This window comes from Typha latifolia, chromosome 15, assembly GCF_019914945.1.
Source record: "Typha latifolia isolate L0001 chromosome 15, TyphaL0001v2, whole genome shotgun sequence".
NCBI classification, from domain to species: Eukaryota; Viridiplantae; Streptophyta; class Magnoliopsida; order Poales; family Typhaceae; genus Typha; species Typha latifolia.
The window spans coordinates 5,868,765-5,892,252 of record NC_133100.1 but is presented as its reverse complement, the minus strand read 5'-3'; the positions used below and the strand labels follow the sequence as shown (position 1 = coordinate 5,892,252).

Genomic DNA, 23,488 nt, shown 5'->3' with positions numbered 1-23,488 from the left:
TGTCAATATTGAGTTTGAGGCCACTAATAGGTCGATTCCACCATGCATTTTTCTATTAGTAGTTGAGTTCTTTATATATTTATGTGTTATGGATCAAATCTGGAACAATCCGTCCGTAGGATAATTATGAAAATTTAGGTGGTAGTAGCCTCACGAGATAGGGTTCTAATGGTTTTGGCTTTACATAAATTATAGGTCAGAATAAAAAGTTAAAAATAGTGGAGCAATGTCAGAACGAGATATAACAGTAAATATTCGACGTTACGGCGATCGTCGAAGGGTGGCAGACGGCCAAGAGTAGTGGTGGACGGCTGTAAGATAGGCTGCCCTTAACACAATGAACTTTTGTCAAACATATAATGAGCATCACTAAAAACATTACCTGATGCTGTGTGGCTTTTCGCAAACACTTGGATAGCAAACTTCCAAAGCTTCCTTGACTTCAATGCTAAGAATAGTGGGCTATAAAAAGAATGAGATATGATTCACTGGCTGGTGCAGTTAGTGCGCATTTTCATCGAAAAATTGGTGAGCAAGCCTTCAAGGCTTCTAAGCTGTAACAGAAATAAAGCAGGAAAGGTAACTACACTAACCCACGGTAAAGCAAGCTGTAAGAGAAGACGGTGTTGTGGAAGAAGCAACGTCTAACGTGGTCAACTGGCACAACATGGTTTGGGGAGGCTGTAGTGAGAAGAGTTGGTTTCTTCACCAAGAATTTGTGGACAGCTACTGTTGGAGCTGCTCATAGGGAGGAGGCCATGAGAGAACTGCTCATTAAAGAGCTCGGGTTGAGCCAATATGTAGAACCTAATGGAGACGGTGAAGGGGAAATGAGACTATTTAAGTTGAGTCCCTAAAAATTGAGATGCTCTGATACCATAAAACAATACAAAGCCTAATCCTAGCTTGGATTTAGAGAGAAGAGAGGAAGAGGGCAGAAGATTTGATGAAAAATATATTGCTTGATTTGATGAAAAGAGGCTTAGCCCTCTTTACACAAAGTCACTATATGTCTAAATAAATAAATATAATATAATATAATAACTCTAATAGCCGCATATAATGGACGTGGTCGAAAACCAGAAAGATGCATCTTGGTGAATAGGTGATTCAATGCCAGATACTGCATAGAAGGGACAGCATCAAGAACCAATATCAATTTAGATCACTGAAATTGAAGATTGTACTCAAGTGATCAACAGCTGAAACAATCTTAACTTAGAAGAAATTATTGAATCGAGAGCTCCTGCGAGTACAAGTTGGCAACGTAATAAAAGGTATATATCTCAAAACCCAAAAGGAAATCACTCAAAGCCACAATAAGTTTTCAAGTTTCAATAATGATTTCAGGGAGGGCTACAATATTCTATAAACAGTGTGTTTCTTTATTGACTGGTCATTGCCACAAGAATAGGAAAAAGTGCATGGGTCTTGGTTGTCAGATATGAATTTTTGAACTAAAATCAACTCGATCTAGTGAAGAGGTTCATCTTTGATTCATTGAGTTGTACTAAGTCCAAGAAAGAGCCAACTGGAAGTTTCTAGACATGATATGGTACAATAGAGAGCTTAGATATATTTCCACATTCATAATAGAGAGCTTGAACTGCTCAGGAATTCACATTTTGATGCCTGGGATAAAACGGTGACAAAATTAACTACTTAATGGAAAAGAAAGACGACGAATAGTTTGATATTTTCGTCTAAAAAATAAAACATTGATGTTTGATGACATGAATATTGAGTTGGCAAAACTAAATTTCTTTTGTATTAATTGTGAGATGTAATTTATTTTGATAAATAAAATTTGGGATGGGGATAGTTTGGTCAAAAGCTCTTCTTTTAGGGACAAATCCAGACCAAAGATGTCAAGTGGAAAAATAAACTTTAGATTAGATGATGTCCTTATTACACTTCAAAATAAATATGAAGATCACAAATTGCTAGTTTTGACCTGAACTATTGCTACAAATTATCGCCTGAACAGGTCAATCCACTTGCATGAACTAACACTCTCAACAAAACATTCAAACAAAAGGAATGGCTCAAGCTGTAGCAGCTTCTTGTTTTGCAGCGGTGAGCTGGTTTTGGATGTGTTGTGGGACAACATCAAACTTCGCAAGCTGCATCGTGTAAGAAGCGCGTCCTTTTGTCATTCCGCGGAGAGTACTTACATACTGGAACATTTCAGCCAGTGGTACCAAAGATTCAACTACCTATATAGTAGAAGCATCAGAAGACTGATTAATTCCAGAAAGATGCCACTCATGTAAAAGATCATGAAAAAGATGTTTATATGATGACACAAAATATGGTATGTGTTTTAGTACCTTTAGACCTCCTGGCTTATCACCAAAACTGTTAATCTGGCCTCTCCTTGAGTTTAGGTCCCCAATAACATCACCCAAATGCTCTTCAGGGGTCACAACTTCAACTTCCATAATTGGTTCGAGCAGTTTTGGAGCAGCCTTCCTCACTCCCTCGCGAAAAGCACCTCGGGCTGCCAGTTGAAATGCCAGAACACTAGAATCGACATCATGGTAGGAACCATCTACTAGTACAGCTCGAACATCAACCACCGGGTAACCAGCAAGAACACCATTGCTCATGCATTCTTCCAACCCTTTCATCACTCCGGGGATGTATTCTTTTGGCACCACCCCGCCCTTTATTTCACTCTTGAATTCGTACCCGCTTCCTGGCTCCAAGGGTTCAAACCTCACTGTGATGTCTGCAAACTGTCCTTGTCCACCAGATTGTTTTTTGTGGACATATTGCACCTCCGAGACTCTTGAAATACTTTCACGGTAGTTAACCTGGGGTGCACCTACATTTGCTTCAACCTGTTTATGCAGTAAAAGTTAGATGAATAAAAGGAAAATGGGAAAACTAAGAACAGAAGCTTAAAATATACCAATTAAACTAGCAACCTGAAAACGAAAGATATTAAGTTGCAAAAGATCATGTATAAATATGGTTTCATGATCCACACAATCTTTGATGTCATGAGTGTATATCTAAATCAGATAATTTTATCATGTAATAGAAAGGATTCTTTGCAGAAAAAATTGATAACATTAACAATCCAGCTAGTTGTTCAAACTTCAAAGAGCTAATGATTATGTAGCTACTAAGGCAGTCTTAGAGAGAAGGCAACTACATAATGTTTAAGATATTTTCAAGTTTAAGATCTATAGTTTTTACAAAAATTGATTTCTTATAAGAAAAACCGTAATCAGACGGAAGTATGTTGATTCCCTTAATCGTACATGAATTTCATATACTTATAAAAGTGACACCAATTTGCTAACAAATTCAAGAAAGAGATGCTTTCACATAGAATAGATTACTGAGTATTATAAGTTAAAGCACTAACCTTGAACTCTCTCTTTAGCCTATCAACAATGATTTCGAGATGCAGTTCTCCCATTCCTTCAATAACAGTTTGGTTGATTTCTTCATCCCTAGAAAAGTGAAAAGATGGGTCTTCCTGCGCAAGCTTAATTAATCCAACTGCCATTTTATCAACATCAGCCTTGGTCTTTGGTTCAATTGCAACCTTAATTACAGGATCAGGAAAGTCCATACGTTCAAGCACTATTGGTTTCTCTGGATCAGAGAGTGTTTCACCTGTGATTGTGTCTTTCAGACCAGCAAGAGCAACAATATCACCCGTCAAAGCAAATTTAATATCCTCCCTACTATTTGCATGCATCTCTAGAAGCCTCCCAATTCTTTCCTTCTTTCCTTTGTTTGCATTGAGAACATAAGAACCAGCAGTTAACTTCCCAGAGTACACTCTCACAAAAGTCAGTGATCCCACAAAAGAATCGCTCATGATCTTGAAAGCCAGCCCAGCAAATGGTTCATCATCACTAGGAAGCCTTTCGATGGTTACTTCTGGGTTGTCAGCATCAGAACCCTTCATTGGTGGAACATCCAGTGGTGAAGGCAAGAAATCAACAACAGCGTCAAGCAATGGTTGAACACCTTTGTTTTTAAATGCTGATCCACATAAAACTGGAACAAAGCTGCCAGCTATTGTGCCTTTCCTGATTAATTTCTTCATAGTTTCCTCATCTGGTTCAATTCCTTCTAGATAATTTTCCATAGCTTCATCATCTAATTCAACAATAGTTTCTATCATCTGTGTTCTGTAATCTTGGGCCAATTCTTGGAGATCAGCAGGTATGTCTTCATATGCAAATTTTGCACCTAATTCTTCTCCTGTCCATATAATAGCTTTCATCTTCAGTAGATCAACTACTCCTTGGAAGTTGTCCTCTGCACCAACAGGCAATTGAACAACTAGAGGTTTAGCACCCAAGTTTGTGACTATCATGTCCCTAGTTCTGAAAAAGTTAGCCCCAAGGCGATCCATTTTGTTAACGAAACATATTCTAGGGACTCCATATTTGTCAGCTTGTCTCCACACAGTTTCAGATTGTGGTTCCACCCCAGCAACACTGTCAAATAGACATATAGCACCATCCAAAACTCTAAGAGCACGCTCAACTTCAAGTGTAAAATCGACATGGCCAGGTGTATCAATAATGTTAATTCTGTGGTTGTTCCAGAAAGTGGTAGTTGCCGCAGATGTTATGGTTATCCCTCTTTCTTGCTCCTGCTCCATCCAGTCCATAGTGGCTGTTCCTTCGTGTACCTCACCAATTTTATAATTCCTTCCTGTATAATAGAGAACGCGCTCCGTGGTAGTAGTTTTCCCAGCATCTATGTGAGCCATAATTCCAATGTTCCGGTAATCCTTCAGCGGTACTGCACGCTTTGATTCTGACATTCAAAAGATTGAATTTAAATTACTTGCATGTCAAACAAATGCTTCTTATAGGCCCAAATATCTCTTAACATTTCAAGAAGAAAAAGATGAGGCGGCAATTTTTTTCACATCTTACCTTAAGGATATCTTTGTATTATTGGTTCTTTGGCAAAGAAAATAGGGATGTACAATTTGAAATTGGTTGAGGAGCATTTTCAAATTCCAGGGGAACCTGCTACTACTGTTGCCGATCTCTAGTTAAAAAAAAAATGGAGAAGGGAAATAATAATAAGGGTGCCTTATATACCATGTTGTCAAAAAAAAAAAATCTAATAATACTGATAATAAGGATGTCCAAGTAACATGTACACTTAAAACGTAGAACTAAGAAGCCAAGTTATCCTACAGATCATCTAGAAAGATCTTGGATTCATAGAAAAAACATGTGAGAAAATTAAACCATTAATTGCTAGCATATCATATAAGGAGAATACACTGCAATGCTTTAATTGAATTAAGAGCTAAAATAGGGATATATATAGTGCATTGCAAAGCTAAACTAGGAATACATACTGCCACATTAAATCAAAGCCAAAATTTTGTTAATCCGTAGTCTTATTCTGAGTAATGTACACAAACACCAAGAAATCACTTCCCGCTATTAAAATATCAACAAAGATATAAGGTTAACATAGCACAAACCGTCAATTAAGAAACCAGAAAGGGAGGTTTAGGAGTAGGACGAGGTCAAAAACGCTAACCATCTGGAGCAGCCATTGCGACGACGGAGAGACTCGACTTCGACTCCCGCACCAACGGAAGCTGCGCATTCGAGCACAGGCGAAGGTTTCCGAAGAGGTCAGAGGCGGAGGCGGAGGCGCGGCGGAGGCGAGAGTCGAATAAGGATTTGGGTCCGAGGAAGCGGCGGGAGGCGAGAGGTGGAAGACGGCGAGAGCCGTGTAAGCTACTGCAGGCGGCCGAGGGCGTTGCTCCAATGGCCGCTTCTCCCGCCATGGTTTCCTCTCTCTCTCTCTCACCCGCGTTAGCTCTCCGCTTCGGATAATAGAAGATGCGAGGTATGGTTCTTTTATCACAATTTTGGATTATAAAATAGGGAAAAAGAAAATATAGGAAATAAATATAAGCTACTTTGCCCCAATTTTTTGTTTAAATATCAGATATGCCATTTCGGCAAATTATGTTTGATATAAGCCTCGGCAGAAATGGACTCCTCTATTATCGAATTACATATTTAGGCCCTTTTTACTGATTTAAACTAATTTACTTTTTTTAACCGAATCAAACTGTTTAATCTCGATGCATACATTGTTAAAAATTAGAACGTATCTTTTACATTAGATTTGAGTATAAATAACATAGGTGATGCGTATATATTACATAGGTGATGCGTGATATTTTTATTTTTTAAAATTAAAGCGTGCTTTTTATATTTACAATGCGTATAAATTACATAGATGAAGTGTAATATTTTTTTTAAGATTTTGATGCACACATGTATAGGCAATGCGTATAAATTATATAGATGATGTATTACGTGTTTTTAGGACACCACAGCGTTTTTAGGATTTGTTAAGGCTAAATTAGTTAAAAAAATATATCTGAAATTGTAACTTGATAATGAGGATACCTATTTCTACAAATTAGAAAATTAAAAGGCTTTTTGATGCAAATGACCCATTTAATTGATAGGATAAATAGGCAAGCTACGTTGCTGACTAAATTAGATAACAAAAGAATACTAAGGTAGCTCGTTTTCCATTATGGAAGTCTTTTTAGTATTTTTAATTTTAAGACTTCTAAAATAATTAGAAATTGAAAAAGGAAATAAAGGAAATAAATACTAGGCATTTGCGGCTACCTGACTAATCTAGGAAAGTTGTAGGGGTGAAAACCGGTCAGATTAACTCCGACCCGCTATCCTACCCGATTTGAACTGAATTCGGATAAAAAATTATTATCTGATCCGGATACAGATATGAGTTTTGATTAAAACCTAAATACAGATTAGGGTAGGGTCAAATATAATTTTCAGATTCGGATACGAATATTAGATATTCATTTACATACATATTTTTTGAATGATTTATAATTTTTAATTTGCTTATTTAAATAGTAAATATTAATATTTATTAGTAACGATGTATTATATTAATTTTGTCAAATTTTTATGTAATTGACATGCAATAAATTGATTTTTTAAAACTCTTAATATTTTTGCGTTAATTGTCTCTAAATAAAAGACCATAACTTGTTTAAAATTCGATTATCCGTTTAAAATTTGATACTCTATCCAAAAATTATCTGTATATTTTTAGTTATGATATATATTTAAATTTTGCTATCCGTCCAATATCTGTATTTAAATTTATATTTGGATAAAAAAAATATGCATCCGGATGTGGGTTGAGCACTATCTGATCTATTTTCACCCCTAATTGACGGACATTAAAATAAATACTTAAGTATTACAAGGGACATTGATTTGAACTCTGTGTTCATAGGGTATGATGTTAGATTTTGCGGATGATTTGGACAGACGAAGATCTTTGACGAGCTATTATTTTACTCGCTCAAGTGGTAATCTCTATTGAAAAGCAACACTGCAAGCTACAATTTCTTTATCTACCGTAGAGGTAAAGCACACGACGATAATGGAAGCAGTCAAAGAGACAATTCGGCTTAGAGATTAGGTTGAAGAGTTAGGGTTACTTCAAGATGTCACGATTGATAATCAAAGTGCAATCAATTTGACAAAGAACATGATGTATACAAAGCACATTGATATCCAGTATCACTTTGTCTCAGAGGTTATGATAAAGAATGACAGTCTCGTCGGTCAGATTCACACATTAAAAAACCTACCAAACAAGTCACTACTCACAAGTTCACGGATTGCTTGAACTTGATTGGCGGCATGACAATTGTATGCCAGATGAGTATCAATAATGTATTGACTTGAGTGCAAGTCAAGGTGGAGTTTTGTGAGTGTGACCTGCACTCATGCCTTTCAGGCATGCCATTCAAATGGCCATGTTGGCATTTGAAAGGCCCTCAAGAACTTTTAATATGCTTTAACGTGGGAACGATGTTCAAACGACTCTCAAACGAATCGAAGATTTGCCACGGGCATATGAAGGCCCCAACTAACATGCTTTTATTTGGGGAAAGTAATTATATCTTTCAACCTTCTATTATATAAGGTAAAGAATAATGTATTACAAAAGAGGAGATACAAAAGGAAAACCAGTGCCATGGATTCTGAGAAGAAGCTTTTGGTTTGACCCAGTGATACAACTAAAGCATTTGCAACACTTATTCTTGACCATTAATCGATGAGCATGAACCGACGCTTGACCATTAATTGATTGAGTATGAGCAGACAAACTAGTATTAGGGCTTCTTCAACACACATGACAACCAATTCAGGTATAATAGAAAATCTCAAATCTTATAGTAGACCAAAACATATTATGTTGGCAACAGTTATCTATAGAACATATTAGACACCGAATATTGAACAAAAGAGGGGCCTATTCCACCAATCTGCAAATTGCCCATACAAATAATGAACAAAAGGAAGAGGAGAGAAGTATTAATAAACAAGCACTAAGTTAAGCTATTGTTTGATTACAATAAAGAAACATACTGGAATAAGCTCAAGTTAGCGTAGCAAGGTTTCACTTAAATTCTTGTATCACTGGCACGGCAACTGCTCTCACCAGGGTGAAGGCATGCTCTTCAAAGTTGGTGCCTCTGATGCAAAATTATGCCAAAAAGGGCGGCAAAAATGTCGAATATGCTAAATATTGCACTGTTCATTCATATGGTCTGCTATCATGAAGGTACGTGCATAAGAGAACGAAGTCCAATACATTGGAAAAGCTATATCACGAAGGAACAAAGAATGCTATATCAACGCCCCGTTACCTGAAATCGCAATGAGATGTAAAGAACCTAACAATAACTGCTGATAATATTCACTGTAAAGGCAAGTAACACAATGGTGCCCTTAAATTTTTGTATAGTAAATGCATTGCAACTATGAAAGAGAAGATCTAGTACATTTTCTGGTGTCTTAATCTTTTGAGGATTACAGAGACAATGATATGACTGAATCAGATACATTAGCAGCAGTGGCCTTAACTAGCCAAGCCCTGTCCCGCTCTGTTCTTTACGAGGCGCATCAGCCTTGATCCTTGCAGGTCTAAGGATACGATCGATAAGTCCATATTCCAGGGCTTCTTGAGAATTGAATCGCTTCAAGCGGCTCAGATCTTTGTTGATCTGCATATGATTAAATCGAGGGAGAAGAAAGAAAATATATTTAACCAATGCCTTAAAAAAACAATATCATAAGAGAAATCATAAAACATGCATAAAAAAGATCTTCTAAAGAGTGGCAATTCCAGCGGCCTCAATTTCAATAAGTCTTATGCTATTGGTTGGCATGTTGAAATCATAAATGGATCTATCTAACTAGAATTCAACCTATCAACACCCCCACACGAAATAGCAAACTAACATGAAAAAACAAATTGAAAAATCATACTTTTAAACAAGATTAGTACATATTAAAGATGACATTATTCATCAATTACTCAATAGTATCGCAAACCAAGTTATAGGCAACTTCAGAAGTATATCATAGAAACTCAACATCAATTCACAAAATTTTACTCAATGGCAAGCATATGAAGTAAATGTGTGTATGAACCACAGTAACAGAATACCTTTTCAACAGGTTGGCCTGTCTTTTCTGCTAACTCGCCAAACAGGTAGTCTCTGATTCGAAGGAGCTCATTTGCTTCATTACGAATATCATCAGCCTGTCGAAAGTGCACACCAAATAATGCAACCAGAAAACTAATTGGCAATTATAGTGACTTTTCTAAGGATAGAAATTTAAAATTGCGAATAAGAATCAGAACCTGGCCTCGAGCTGATCCAGCGGGAGACTGAAGTGCAATCCGACAAAGAGGCATAGCAAGACGGCTACCCTTAATAAGGTAGAAGAGGAGAAACAAAGAAGTTCTTAATTGAAAGAACGATACATGCAAATATCTAGCACAAAAAAGAGTACAACCTAAAATAGGCTTTAAAGAAACAAACCTTTTCCCCGGCGGCAAGAAGAAATCCTGCTAAGTTATATGCATAGCCTACACATTGAGTGCCAACTGAACTTTTCAAGCTTTGCATAGTGTCATATATAGCCATGCTTGGTGTCAGCTGCAATTATCAAATTAGATAAGATAAGTGAACTAAATAGCTTACATTTACATCAGGACCAAGGATTACAAAACCAAAGACACAGGGCTTGACAACCTTGGCTCGGCATAATACATATTGCTGACATGTGCCATACCGATCAAGTGTGCCATAGACTTGCTAACTAGTCAAAAATATAATTTATAAACCTTTCTAAGGCCTTAAAAAGGTTTTAAATGCTAATATAAAGTCATTTGACACTAGATATTAGTATAACATATGCAATTAGATTCTAATCTCATTATTTTTCTCAATTTTTGTCAGATTTTCTAAGTTGGGCCAAATAACTTTGAGAAAATCGAGTTTTTCATCATTTCTAAAATTCGAAGTACAATCTATATAGGTCATATCCCACATACCAAGAGGTATCAAAAGAGATGACAGGGACTCAAATTAGGCTTGTTTAAAATAAGATATGTTCATTCGTAGTAGCATGTATGGGAGTATCGAGGTATTCCCCACTATCGGTGATGATAATTCACTGGCACAATACGTATAGACCTGTCTCGGCCATGCCGATGGGCATAAAAATGCATAAGCAGGAGAGTAATCCAAGCTTTCAAGGTTCTTGTAAAAAAAAAGAACAAAAGTAAAACGTCCAAGTGCGCAAGACTCTAGACAATAAGGAGTCTGATCTGATGAGGACAATCTTGTACACTATTCTATAGAGGCTCTCTCTGACCCTGATCTGCCAGCAGGGAACAACAATCAAGTCTCACATGTCATACTATTTGATTTTTCATATATGTCCAGCAATTTCTTGTAATTTTGCGAGTCTTAGCTGTCTCACCAAATTCTTTTTATATGTCCTCTATATTTTCCAATGAGATCTTAAAAGTATGACAAATGGAGATGGTTCAAGACTCCTCACCTAGCAAGTTAATATATACTAACGATTTTCCAGACTTCCAACACATCTATAGTTTTCTGTTACATAGAGATCATAGTTGTTGATTAGATGTCTTCCAAGTCCCAACTTTCAAAATATCTGAAGTTTAATGTTACCATTTCTTTGCATTACTGGGTCATCCAAGGCTTATCAACAGATGCTAGTTAGTGATTCCTCAAAAGATTAAAAAAAGAAGGCAAAATTTTCAGTACCCCTCTACCTTCATTCTTTCCTATCCAAGAGCTACTATGAAAATATCAATTGCCACCCAGCCTATTGACTTGCCTCAGAGTTCTGGTAGAACCAATATGCAGGACTTCATATGATATGATATTATGATAGATCATACTCTTAACAGATGTATAGAAGGTCAATAATAGATGTAACATCTTCTTACTCAGAACGTATTTCACCCAAAGTAGAGTACTAAAAATTGACATATAATAGGATTTAAATAGCCAAAGTTCTGGAAGAGGAGGCTGCTAAAATTGAGACTGAAAAGAAAAAGAAGGAACTAAATTCATTCATCACATCAAATAAGATTCAGCTACTGAGGCATGAACAAGGCATGGCATGCTAAAGTTTTACAGGAAAATAACTGAACTAGGATGTTCATAGAGAAACCTAAAGCATGCAACATTAAAATACGTTTTCAAAGAAGCCAGATACTGTTTTGTTATCGCAGAAGCCATTTCAAGTAAACAAGTATTAGGAGTCCAAAGACATTTAAAGCCCCCTCTTCAGCTGCTAATTACAGGAAATATAATCTTTTTCTTATCAACAGTAGAACCTCTCATAATTGATATACTCATAAGCAGCCCGCTTACAATAGAATGCTAGATGTAACCTAGCCACATTGTAATAACCCAAATTAATAATAAGAATAATAAGAAGAAAAAATTATAAATGTAAAAATAATAATTAATAACATATTAGTATTAGCTCCTGTGTTGACAACATTAGTTATAATAATAATAATAATAATAATAATAATAGTACAAGTAAATACTAATAATAATAAATGAGAATCATAAAAAAATAAAAGAGTAATTATAATATTAAAGTAGAATTGAAGAAAGGAATAAATAGCAGTAGTTACATGATATATATCAATGGTAATAGTAAGAGGAATATTAATGATAATAAAAAATAATATTGACGCATAATACATTTTTACCTAGTACAGTTTCTTTTTGGATTATCTTAAAAAGTTTCTTAATATCTTTCACTCTGCTCCCACTACTTTTTCTATTCTTCTCTCATCCTCAGCTCAAACCGACTTCGCCTACCCTTATAAAAAATTTTCCCTTTCCTCCCTCGTCCTCTCTCATCATTATCTTCTTCCCACCTGAACTCAACTCATATCCACCCACCTCACCACTGCCTCTCGTTCACCTCACAACCACTGCTCGGCCTCTGGCAACAACAACAACTCTCCCACCTGAGCTACATCGTTGTTGTCTTCTCTGTTCCGACGGTCCTTCCATAATCCACCAACTTGTTGCAGTTCTTGATTAAGATACAGATTGGACATAACCAACTCGCTTCGAACAAGATCATTTTCTGTTTTAATTTTGGAAAAATAAGACAACTTTTGGCGAGTGCGTTTGAATGTCTGCACAGCGTTCGCACATGCATAGCACTGTTTTTTTGTCGTTCGAACGCTATCGAAGTGCGTTCGAGTTCGAACACTCGTTGGTTAAGTTGTTTCATATTAGAATTTATTTAGGATTTTTGGACTATTAGCTAACCTCCAAATATCTGAAAAAGCAGCCACCTTGGGATTATTAATTATTAAAACTTTTATTTTGCATCTAGGCTTGAGCCAACCTTCTCCCTCCTTCCTCTCCCTCGATATCCACCCCGAGCTTTCTTCTACGATCGAGGCTAATTCTCCGTTGCTTCTCCCCCCTCACTCCAGCGACCAGCCATACCTAAAAGCTCTCTTCTCCCCCCTCATCTTGCTCAAAATACTAATTCATCTACCATAGCCATCATCATCTCCCATAACCTTAACCACATTATCAACTTAAATCATTTACGTCCATCCCGCCGTCTCCTGATATTTGCTAATTATTTTCTCAATATCTTTTGATCTACCTACCCAATCGACAAGGGTGTCAAAAATAAATAAGCGGCTCAGGCTCGACTCAAGCTCGACTCGGCTCGATTTAAGCTGAGACGAGCCTGAACTTATTTTGAGGCTCGATTTATATTTCGAGTTGAGCCAGATCCGACTCGCTCAAGCTCGGCTCAATAGGCTCGTTTACAACTTTGACTCTCTCTCTTTATTTGGTATAAGAAAAGCATAAATCCAGATCCGACTCGCTCAAGCTCGGCTCAATAGGCTCGTTTACAACTTTGTCTCTCTCTTTATTTGGTATAAGAAAAGCATAAATCTGGATTTATGCTTTTCTTATACCAAATAAATATTTATATTATTAATAGCATTGATGGAAGAGGATGAAGTACCCTTAGATCTAAGCATTTGATCTCCATCACATCATGTCATAGACTACCATCAATGCGACGAGATGTATGGCTTCACCATGGACATGACATGCACATGGGGATGCCCATCAACCATCCAACCATCCATCATCCACTCAAGCACCACATGAGTACCGGTGCCAACATCCTCCTATTCCTCCGGAAGCCTTCTCATTCTACTCATCCGGTGGCCTCCTCATCCTCCTCATCCGGCGACCTCCTTCTTCAGCCTACTCCTCCTTCGGCATGCCACCACAGCCTCTGCCTCCGCCTCCTTCCGCAAGTCGCCACCTCCAGCTCGGTCCTACTTAGTCCGGCTTCCTCCTCCTTCGGGCCTCCACCTCCTTCGGCAAGCCGCCGCAGCCTCCGCCTCCTTCCGTAAGCTGCCATCTTCGGCTCGGTTTGACTCAATCCAGCTCGATCCGACTAGGCTTGAATAGGGCTTGATAATAAGCTCAATTCAGACTCGAGCTCGGCTCCGGCTCGATCTGGCTCGGCTCGAGTTGAACTGAGCTGAGCTCGTAGGCTCGAAACTAATTTCGAGCTGGGCCTGAGCTAGAGCCGGCTCACTCAGGCTCGGCTCGTTTACACCACTATCGATGAGATTTCGATTACGTTGGATTCCTAACTTCCAGATGAATAACATATCCAAATCTCAGATAATTTCAACGGTTGGATGTGCCTTGCAAAGCTTCATGTTTAGTTCTATCCAGAATAGCAACTCAGATTGGCATTCATCTTCCTCGAGGGCAATTGCAACACGACATTCATCTTCTCTCTTTACCTCCCTTTTTTTTCTTCTCATTTCTCTATCTCTAGCTTGTTCTCTCTCTTTTTCTCTCTCATTTCCTTTCGCACCTGACACCTATCATAATCTCTCTCTCTTTCTCTCTCTCTCTCTCTCTCTCAACCTATTGTTGCCACCACCGTTGTATCTACAACCACTCACATGTGCACAGCACCAACGAGGAGCAAAACTGTCACACCACCCTATCTCTGCCAATGAGCTTTCCCTCCTCCTCCTTTTCCTCTCCGCTCAGCTCCTCTCCTCCTCACTCTCTTGTCCACTTCCTCTTCCTTTCTTTTTTCAAATTGTTTGAGCCCAGCACTAGAGTTGAGATATTGCTGAGCTTCTTCTTTTTCTTTCTTTCCTTATTTCAGTTATTTTATTTTATTTCCTTTAATTTAAATTGTAGTAATTTCTAGATAACTAGTCATTTTCAGTAATTACTTAAGAGCCTAGGTAAGTAAGATACATATATAATATACCAATTAATGTAAAACATTAATCAAGATTGTTATCATAATTATTGATTAAATATAATCATAAATGTCTTAAAGTATATATATTCATTTAACTATCACAATTATTCAGGTATAGTAACCATAATTATTGATTATATATATATAGACATATCTCTAGTCATACTTACAGTTATATATGTTTATTTGTTATATATACCTTTATAACAAAAAGAAAATAGTATACTTCTACAATCATACTCTTATACAAGTAGGTAATAATCATTATATATCTACGTAATATTAATAATTAGCAAATTATGAACTATCAATATATTTGAATAATTAGTAAACATAATATTACTAGTAGATGGAATTAAAGTAAAATATCTAATCATTTTGCAAAAGTTAAAAGGAGTAATTAGAAATCTAATAAATTATCATATTTTATATAAATTGCCTGATGTGGACATCACTGATAGGACTCAATAGCATGTGTACTAGTGCAGGAGGCGTCGACAGTTGATGATCTCCCCTATAAGGATTTGGTTATAATTTTTATTTATTTAGGATGTCTTTTGTTTATTTTCTATTTAGAGTGTCTTTACTTAATTCCATCGTAAATCTATATATAGACCGATTATATTTTCTTTTGAGGTTTTAATGAAAGATTAACTGACTTTACTCTTTTGAGAATCTTGGTGTGAAACTATTTTTAGGGTGAAGGTGTGAAACCCCATTCCTTTCTCCCTTAATTTCCTCCTCCATCTCTCTCTCCACTATGTTTTGCATCATTGACTCTAATTAGATAAAATATTAACTTTATACTCTCTAGATATTTTTAGATCTTAAACCCTCTATTTGAGACCTCGTGAAACCTACCAGTGCAGAGTTAGTGTTAGAAGGAAGTAAGGAATAGTTGTTGAATATTTTTATGATAAAAAAATAGTTAGTCTTACCCTCCTAAATACCTTCCCAAATTATGATATATATATATATATGAACTTACTACCTAAATTCCTAAAATGCATGATTTGCTATGGTACCAAATATAAAGAATTCATAAAATCATATCAATAGGATAGTTAATAGTAAAAGCATAAAAATACTCAAGGGGTGTATGCAAGGGTTAAGGGTGCTCGTTGTTATTTATGATCGCTAATATGCGATATCTCGTGACTCATATTCGATATCAGTTGAGTTTGATACGGATAGACAATCGAACACATATTGTTTGTCAAGGCATGTGCATGGCGAGTTATCCTCGTATGATTTTCATTAGCCATAAACATATCATGTCTGGATGGATGATGATATACTATTGCATATGGTAGGGTATTATTATAATTAAAATACCCTTAGCATATGGCAATATATAATTATGACTCAAATACTCTAGCATATGTCATGATATGTTTTAAGCCTTCGAACAAGATTGTGAGACCGAGTACCTGATGTGGGTTATGCACAATTGTCTAATATGGCTATGTCATTCGGGATGATTGAAATATTGAGAAACGCATTGATTCTAGCATATTCTGAAATACATGATTCCTGAGGGGTTGTCTTGCATCATATGTTGGTATATTTAAAATCATATAACTAATAGTGTGAGTCATAAGTTTATAAGGTATAAATAATAATTGTATATAAGCCTAGAATAATTGTAGCAATTGCATATTTGTATCATATGTACTAGAAAAACATTGGTTTTAATAGGTGACAGCATACTAGGTGGTTGTTCATATTTATGTCAATCATAAACTTAATGGTTTGTCGTGGTTGGTCCAGTCAGATCTTCTAGTTGTTTATTATTCCTCTGATGTATACAGGTATATGTATTTATGGTGGGAATATTTGGATGATGACATTAGTTAGTAATGGAATGGATTATTATGAATATAGGTTTATTTCTGTGTTAACGCCTGTCCATCCTGCCACGTGTCGTGTCACAGGTAGGTGTTAACACACATAAAGCTTTTAACCTTTTTGTAGCTCACTGGATGCATTCTGTCGCCAGAACACATGTTAAAGCCACGAGCATCCAATTAGAGTGAATGGGAATATGGGATGACAGTTTCTCAAATTAGTAAAATGAAAATTTTGACCATATCAAGCATCACAATTACCTAACAATTGGAGGAAATTTTTTTATATTTTATTTAGAAGAGTTTTAAAAAAAGATTTTTTTAATAGTTATATACATATTTCCAAACAAGCCACATATTATGGAGATGATCAAAAACCAGAAAGATGCATCTTGGTGAATCATGATTAAATATCAGATACTGCATATAAAAGACAAAATCAGGAATTAATATTAGACTAAAGAAATTGAAGATGCACTCAAGTGATCAGAAACTTCTAACTTAGAAGAAATTATACCCTATGAGTAAAATTTGGCAACATAATGTAAAGCATACGGTGTACTATGTATGTATGAAATGCCATGTATGCTCAAAACCCAAAAGTTAATCACAATCAATTAAACTCAGCCACAAACAAACCAACAAGCAATAAGTTTGCAATTTCAATAATGATTTCAGAAAGGGCTGCAATATTCTATAAACTCTTTGTTTCTTTGTTCACTAGTCATTGCCACAATAATAGGAAAAAGTTTGTCTTGGTTGTCAGATAGGATCTTTTAAATAAATCTACTCGATATAGTGAAGAGGGTCATCTTTAATTCCTAGAGTTGTCAAGTCCAAGAAAAAGGCAACTGGAAGTATCTAGACATGATATGGCAAAGTAGAGAGCTTAGATCCATCTCCACATTCAAATTTTATAACTAGTATAAACTGTTCGCCATAATTTATATTATATTGATCGCTGAGAAATATAAAGAATCCGAACTCGAATACTTAATGGCTGTCAAGCTTGAGTCCCATCTCAATAGCTCTACCTACCTAAACTACTTCCAGACCAACAAAAGTTTTGTAAACTGTAATTGACTTTTAACTCAGGATAATTTCACCACAATGACATGAAAAATAAATAGAATAATGGATGTATCCCCGAAGTACTCACATCACCTCCCGGGCCGTTGATGTATAGATATAATTTTTTTGAAGACTCAATACTATCAAGATACAACATGGTTGCCAGCACTTGATTGCTAAATTCTTCATCTATATGTTGCCCGATAAAAATAACTCGGTCTCGATACTGCACATCAAGTACACAAATTTAGTTGCCATTAATGCAAAATGTAAAAGCAGCGTATATTGACACTGTCATATCTTACTAGAGCATTCCATAGGTCAACCCACTGCCAAGTTCCTTCACCAGGAGTTCTATATGGCACTCTTGGTGTGCCAATTGGCATCATATAAATGCGTCCTCGCCTTTGACTCTTGTTCGACAGCCTATACATGATAAAGACCCAGCAAGAGAAAATTATGACAATCAGCAAGCTGAAGAAGTGGTGTCATGCATTTCCTACCAGAGCAATCAATGACTCAAGCAAGATATGATTGAAGATCAAAACATAATAAGTAACTGCATAACAAGGTAGCAATATGCATGTCTTCTATCATATAATCCACATTACACACAATAGTTACAAAACTCAAATGCTGCAGAATTTGATGGATCTTATTCCTCAAATCTCTCAGTTGACAGGATTATGCAGAGGATAGTCCACTAAATATCATCCAAGTACTATAGTCTAAAATAAAAGGCTACAAGAATGAAATACAACTAGCATAAATTCTGGTCATGTTGGCAGGATCATCATTAAGCACACTGATATTTCTTACTTTGTAAGAAGCATGGACACAAACACAAGACACAGATATGACATAATATAGACACAACGATAAATCAAATCTTGCAAAAATAGGACACAACACATTTAGGGGCATAGCGAAATTACAAAAAAAAAAAATTTTAACTTAAAATTTAAATATACAAGCACTTGTTTGGGACTCAATCCTATCCGAAGTTCCAAACTTCATTGAATGCATGACAAACATCATGTTGTTGGACGGAGCACACAATTTGGCAAACAAACAACCATATGCAGCTTAGTCAGCAATTTATTGCCGCATAAGCAAAACCTTTGCCACCAGCATTATGCCAACATCACAAAGAATCGCTTCTTTATAATCTTGCACAATAAAAGTTTGAACTAGCAACAAAGTTTTACCACTACTATTCATGAATACTTAGCAAGGCTAGTTAACACATTCACTTCCTCCCAAGTTAGTTGAACAATATATTCTATGGTACCACTGTGATTACGATTTGTCAATTTCACATTGTTTCATAGCACCTTGATCTTTACATGCGTTGGTTTTCCTTCATTTCAACTTATGATCACACAATTCGCTTGTATTTGTCACTCTAAGGATATTATTCCTCAATTGTTAGCTTCCATGCATGTTATCCTCATTGTGTTAAACTTCCAATGTTTTTCTTTAGTTCCCTCCTAATCTAATCTTCCTTATGTCTCTTCTCTTTGATTTGTGTCTTTTAACTGATATAGTCCTCACAAAGTTGAGAATTCTTTCCTTTCCCATATTTTCTACTCAAAATCAGGATATAAAGATCTTTTCTCCACTTCTTTTCATCATTAAATAAGTATCCAGATTCTCTCCTTCAATCTGATAAATTGCTTTATCACCTCTCCATCAATGATTCTCATTTTCCTCTTTGTTGGTTTCAACCTGTCGAATCAATGTTTATCCTATACCAGGTTAGATTCCCTATCATTGTACCTTTTCCTCTTCAACTCCATGTTAACAGTCACCACAATTTGAAACCAAGTTTCACTCCTCTCCTCATAATATCACATTATCACCTTCAATAATTTAGACCACGGCTAACTAACCAAGAGCCATTTTTCCCTTCATGTCCAGTCATAAACTCCAAGTTCCAATACAATCCCAACATATGACTCATCTCTCTCACCTTTACTTCAATTAAGTAGAATATCAACACCTCTTTATCATCCTCTCATTCCCCTAAAGGGTTGCCATCTTATATTGATGCTTTAAGGAAAATGCTGCGAGCAGATTCTGTCACTTGACAAATTATACAAGTGACTACATTTTAAGTTTTTAACAGGTCTTGTACTATGGTTGATCTATATCCATCTTGACTTGATTCTAACAGTAGGCTATAAGGAGTGATATTTCGACACTCTCATTGTATCTAAATCAGAATAATTCTCAGCATGTCAGATATTTATCTTTAGTACCAATATTCTGCAGATTAAGCAGAAAAATAATGATATAGTTTCGTGATATTTCTGAGACACAGTACATGATGTCCAAATGATGAATTTGTATACGTAAGTAAAACTGAAGAAAGAGTATCATTTATTCCAGTTAGGCGGGCAATACTCATTTAGCGACAAGTGCCAACCAAAGATGTAAAGGAGATCCAGAACTGCAGCACAGCTAGAAAGAGAATATGAATATCTATAATTTATAAGCATAATTCTCTCTTTTATGATTTTATCTAGGAAATAGTACTTTACATAATATTTTAAAATTTTGTTATGAATATCCACTGTTACAAGTGACAAGTTGCAATCACAACTTATCAAAAAACACTCATTGTATTATAATATATATATATATATATATATATGATCAAACAATTAGGTATTGGAATTATGACCTCAATGATCGAGATTCAAGCTCAAGGCACTCTCTCTAGCAAGGATGATACTCTCATTATAACAATGGGCTATATTTCACAAACTATAAATAATGGTAAAGAAAAGGACTATGAAAAGCAGAAGTATTATTATAATTATAGAACATAGAATAAAGAGAGGGATAAGTACATTGGCTTCTACAATTGGAATAGTCACCATGAATCAGGCTACTAGGAACAAGATTTATTAGAGATTGTAAGAGGTAGATAGGCAGGCAGAGTTCATGCAATGCCTAGGCATTAGGCAGTTGCCTAAAATTCAAGACAATTCAAAAAAAAATTAACCAAATAATGACTAAAACAAAAGTTTAAATAAAGACATACAATAAAAGTAAAGCATTTTGGTTAAGAACTATTCTAAGCCATTAGAATTCATAAGTTCACCATTGTCTTCAACAGTTTGAATTTCAAGGTCCACTACATAAAAAGAACATGATACAAGGTGGCAAGGTGGTCGCCTGGGCAGGACCAAAGGCAGGGCCATGGAATATTCATCTAAGACGGGCACATAGGCAGTAAAACAGTAATTTGCTTAAAAAATTATTATGAAACTCATTTGCAAGGTAATCCATCGTAGGAAGTGGCCCTAAATAGAGTCTTTAACACATAGGAAACCTTTTGAGTATTTTGGGCTGATGAAATATTTGCAGGGAAAAGTTGCTTAATTTGGATAGTTCCACTGCAAATCCTTATGGCAACTATTGTAAGAAATGATCAATATAGTAAAAAAATTGGGATACTTGAGCTACAGAGATAGACTTCCTCATGCATCTTAATTTTCTTTCTATGCATAGAAAGCATGAGAACCCTTCATCCATGCATAGAAAGCAACTAGGAAACTGTATTATTTATCCCCTTGAGATACACACTAACTTATTTATGCTCCTCCTCTAAACAAGGGTGATAGAGAATAGACATTGGATCTGTCATCAACTTGGGAGGGAGCTGTTTTGGTTACTTGTCCAAGATAAAATAGTAAGCACTACAATTTTTAGCATCAGTATGAGGGCCAGGTAAAGCACATTTTAAATCCCCTTACCCAAGTTTCATCAATTCGTGCATATTTGAAAATACAGAGGAATTTAAAATGGCTAAAAGGAAACCAATATTGATCAATGTTAATAATATACTCAAGTGACTTCCTCGGCAAGTCCCTCCAGCTAGAAAAGTTGCCATGTCTTACAAATTTTGGAGGGGGGGATAAGTGTTTCCTAGCGTTTAAGAACCATAAAATCTATGAAATATAAATAAAAATAAAAAGAACAAAATAAATAAATAAATAAATAAATAAAATAAAAGCACATGCACAGACAAACAATTCTAAAACACTATAAATTGTGGGATACTTATTAATGTATACTGAAGAATAAAAAAGATGTATTTCTTTTCTTTTCTTCCTTGCCGAACTCAAATTTACCTCAATGAGAGGCTCTGATGAACTTTACTGTGAAAGCCAGCACTAACATTTGGTGAACCAGAGCCAAAAGCATCTGCCAAAATGAAACAAAGAAGACATCATGAGCGCATACGTATCGAATCTTGCATTCCAGACACCAAAGAGAACCCTAATGGATGCCCAATAAGAACAAACATGTATACCCGCCGAGGACTGGGGCTTCAATCCGACGAACACTTTGGTGGCCAAGCTGGAGAAGACAAGGAGAGAAACTCGATTAACTGGAAATATTACAGGCAAAAGTATTTGAGGGGGAAAATAGTAGGGAAATCGAAGGGGAGAAGGGGAAGTTTTGCCTTCGCGAAGGCTTAGTTTCGGTGCCGAGGACGTGGAAACACGAAGAATTCGCGGAGTGCAGCGCGAGCGCCATCGGCGGAGTGAGAGGGATTGCGTTCCGCGGTCTTTAGGAGAAGGGAGGGCTTTGCAGAGAGTAGGAAGGAGGAGGAAGTGAGGATAGCGTCGATGAGAGATTTAATAATAGCAGGAGGATTTTTTTTTTCTAACAAAAAATAAAGGTAAATATATTAAACCTCTCCTTGCAATAATCATTCACAATAATATTACTAATGACTATAAAAATATGGCATATACAAAATTCACAAATAAACATTTTATCTAATACATAATAAAATAAATATACAATTGCTAAAACTATTTTATAATTATATACAAATAACATATGTACTATATATATATATATATATATATATATATATATATATATGTCTGACACTCCATCATATTTCAGCTCACGCTCAAGCTTCATATTTGAATATTATAAAATAAAGAAAGTCACGAGCTAAGAGACTTAGTGCATAGACCAAACATAGAATAAATTATGTACTTGAATAATATAAATTAAAAAATGTATGATGTTATAAATGAACATGTAATTGTATCATTAATAATATATAAATATATAATAAGCATTATATTATGAATGGGCATGCAAACATATCATAAACAATATATGTATATTTTTATGATGAAATCATAATATAACATCATCAAATATAATAAAATATAATGTATAATAACCATAATTAAGTGATAATTATTAATCTTAAATGCAACTACATATAATGCATGTCAAACCACTTGATAATCATGTAACTCAGAATCTGATATAATCCACATGTCTCAATTTCACCATCATGAGTCTCAACTATAAATTTCATCCACTATGTTAAATCATTGAATTCGATCCAAACTTGATATATGTGCAGCCATCATGCCACAAAATAGTATTTCAATACTTTCATAGAGTTCATGAAAGAGCTCTAATATTTACTATACTTATATCAAGTTTTAATTTACTATTTCACATTAGTTACATTATTCATCGTATAGCAATATCGTACTATGCTATCTAAAGCAATTTCTGCCTCAATTTTTAACCTAATTCTTAATATATCTCATTGTCTAAAATTAAATTAAGATTTTCATTGTATACTTTTTCATAATGTAACGAAAACACACCACAATCAAACCTACATACATAAAAAAATTATAATTAGTAAAACCAATAAAATATATAATAAATTTTATAGATATCTTACACACCTTACTCATTGTTATTTGCTGAGATTATGTCCTACTTGCCATTTTTGTCATCACAATTATATATATGTTTATGTTATGTAGATATTGATCTTTTGCCCATGTCACAGAAAAAAAAAAAAGA

The 23,488-nt window shown here is 35.5% G+C and overlaps 2 protein-coding genes across 2 annotated transcripts; both read right to left on the bottom strand.

The window, feature by feature from the left end:
- Positions 1 to 1,873: 1,873 nt before the first annotated feature.
- Positions 1,874 to 5,851, bottom strand: LOC140802285 (elongation factor G-1, chloroplastic-like). Its single transcript, XM_073157754.1, has 4 exons — positions 5,539 to 5,851; positions 3,377 to 4,791; positions 2,331 to 2,843; positions 1,874 to 2,216 (listed from the first exon to the last, which is right to left on the bottom strand). The coding sequence occupies exons 1-4, from the start codon at positions 5,789 to 5,791 to the stop codon at positions 2,046 to 2,048; spliced, it is 2,352 nt and encodes a 783-aa protein (XP_073013855.1). The 5' UTR covers positions 5,792 to 5,851; the 3' UTR covers positions 1,874 to 2,045.
- Positions 5,852 to 8,802: 2,951 nt separating this feature from the next.
- LOC140802289 (ATP-dependent Clp protease proteolytic subunit-related protein 2, chloroplastic) lies at positions 8,803 to 22,258 on the bottom strand. The gene is made up of 9 exons (XM_073157758.1): positions 22,101 to 22,258; positions 21,948 to 21,994; positions 21,766 to 21,838; positions 17,929 to 18,049; positions 17,712 to 17,849; positions 9,908 to 10,024; positions 9,727 to 9,795; positions 9,529 to 9,624; positions 8,803 to 9,082 (listed from the first exon to the last, which is right to left on the bottom strand). Exons 1-9 carry the CDS (start codon positions 22,172 to 22,174, stop codon positions 8,942 to 8,944), a joined length of 876 nt encoding a protein of 291 aa, XP_073013859.1. The 5' UTR covers positions 22,175 to 22,258; the 3' UTR covers positions 8,803 to 8,941.
- Positions 22,259 to 23,488: the final 1,230 nt, after the last annotated feature.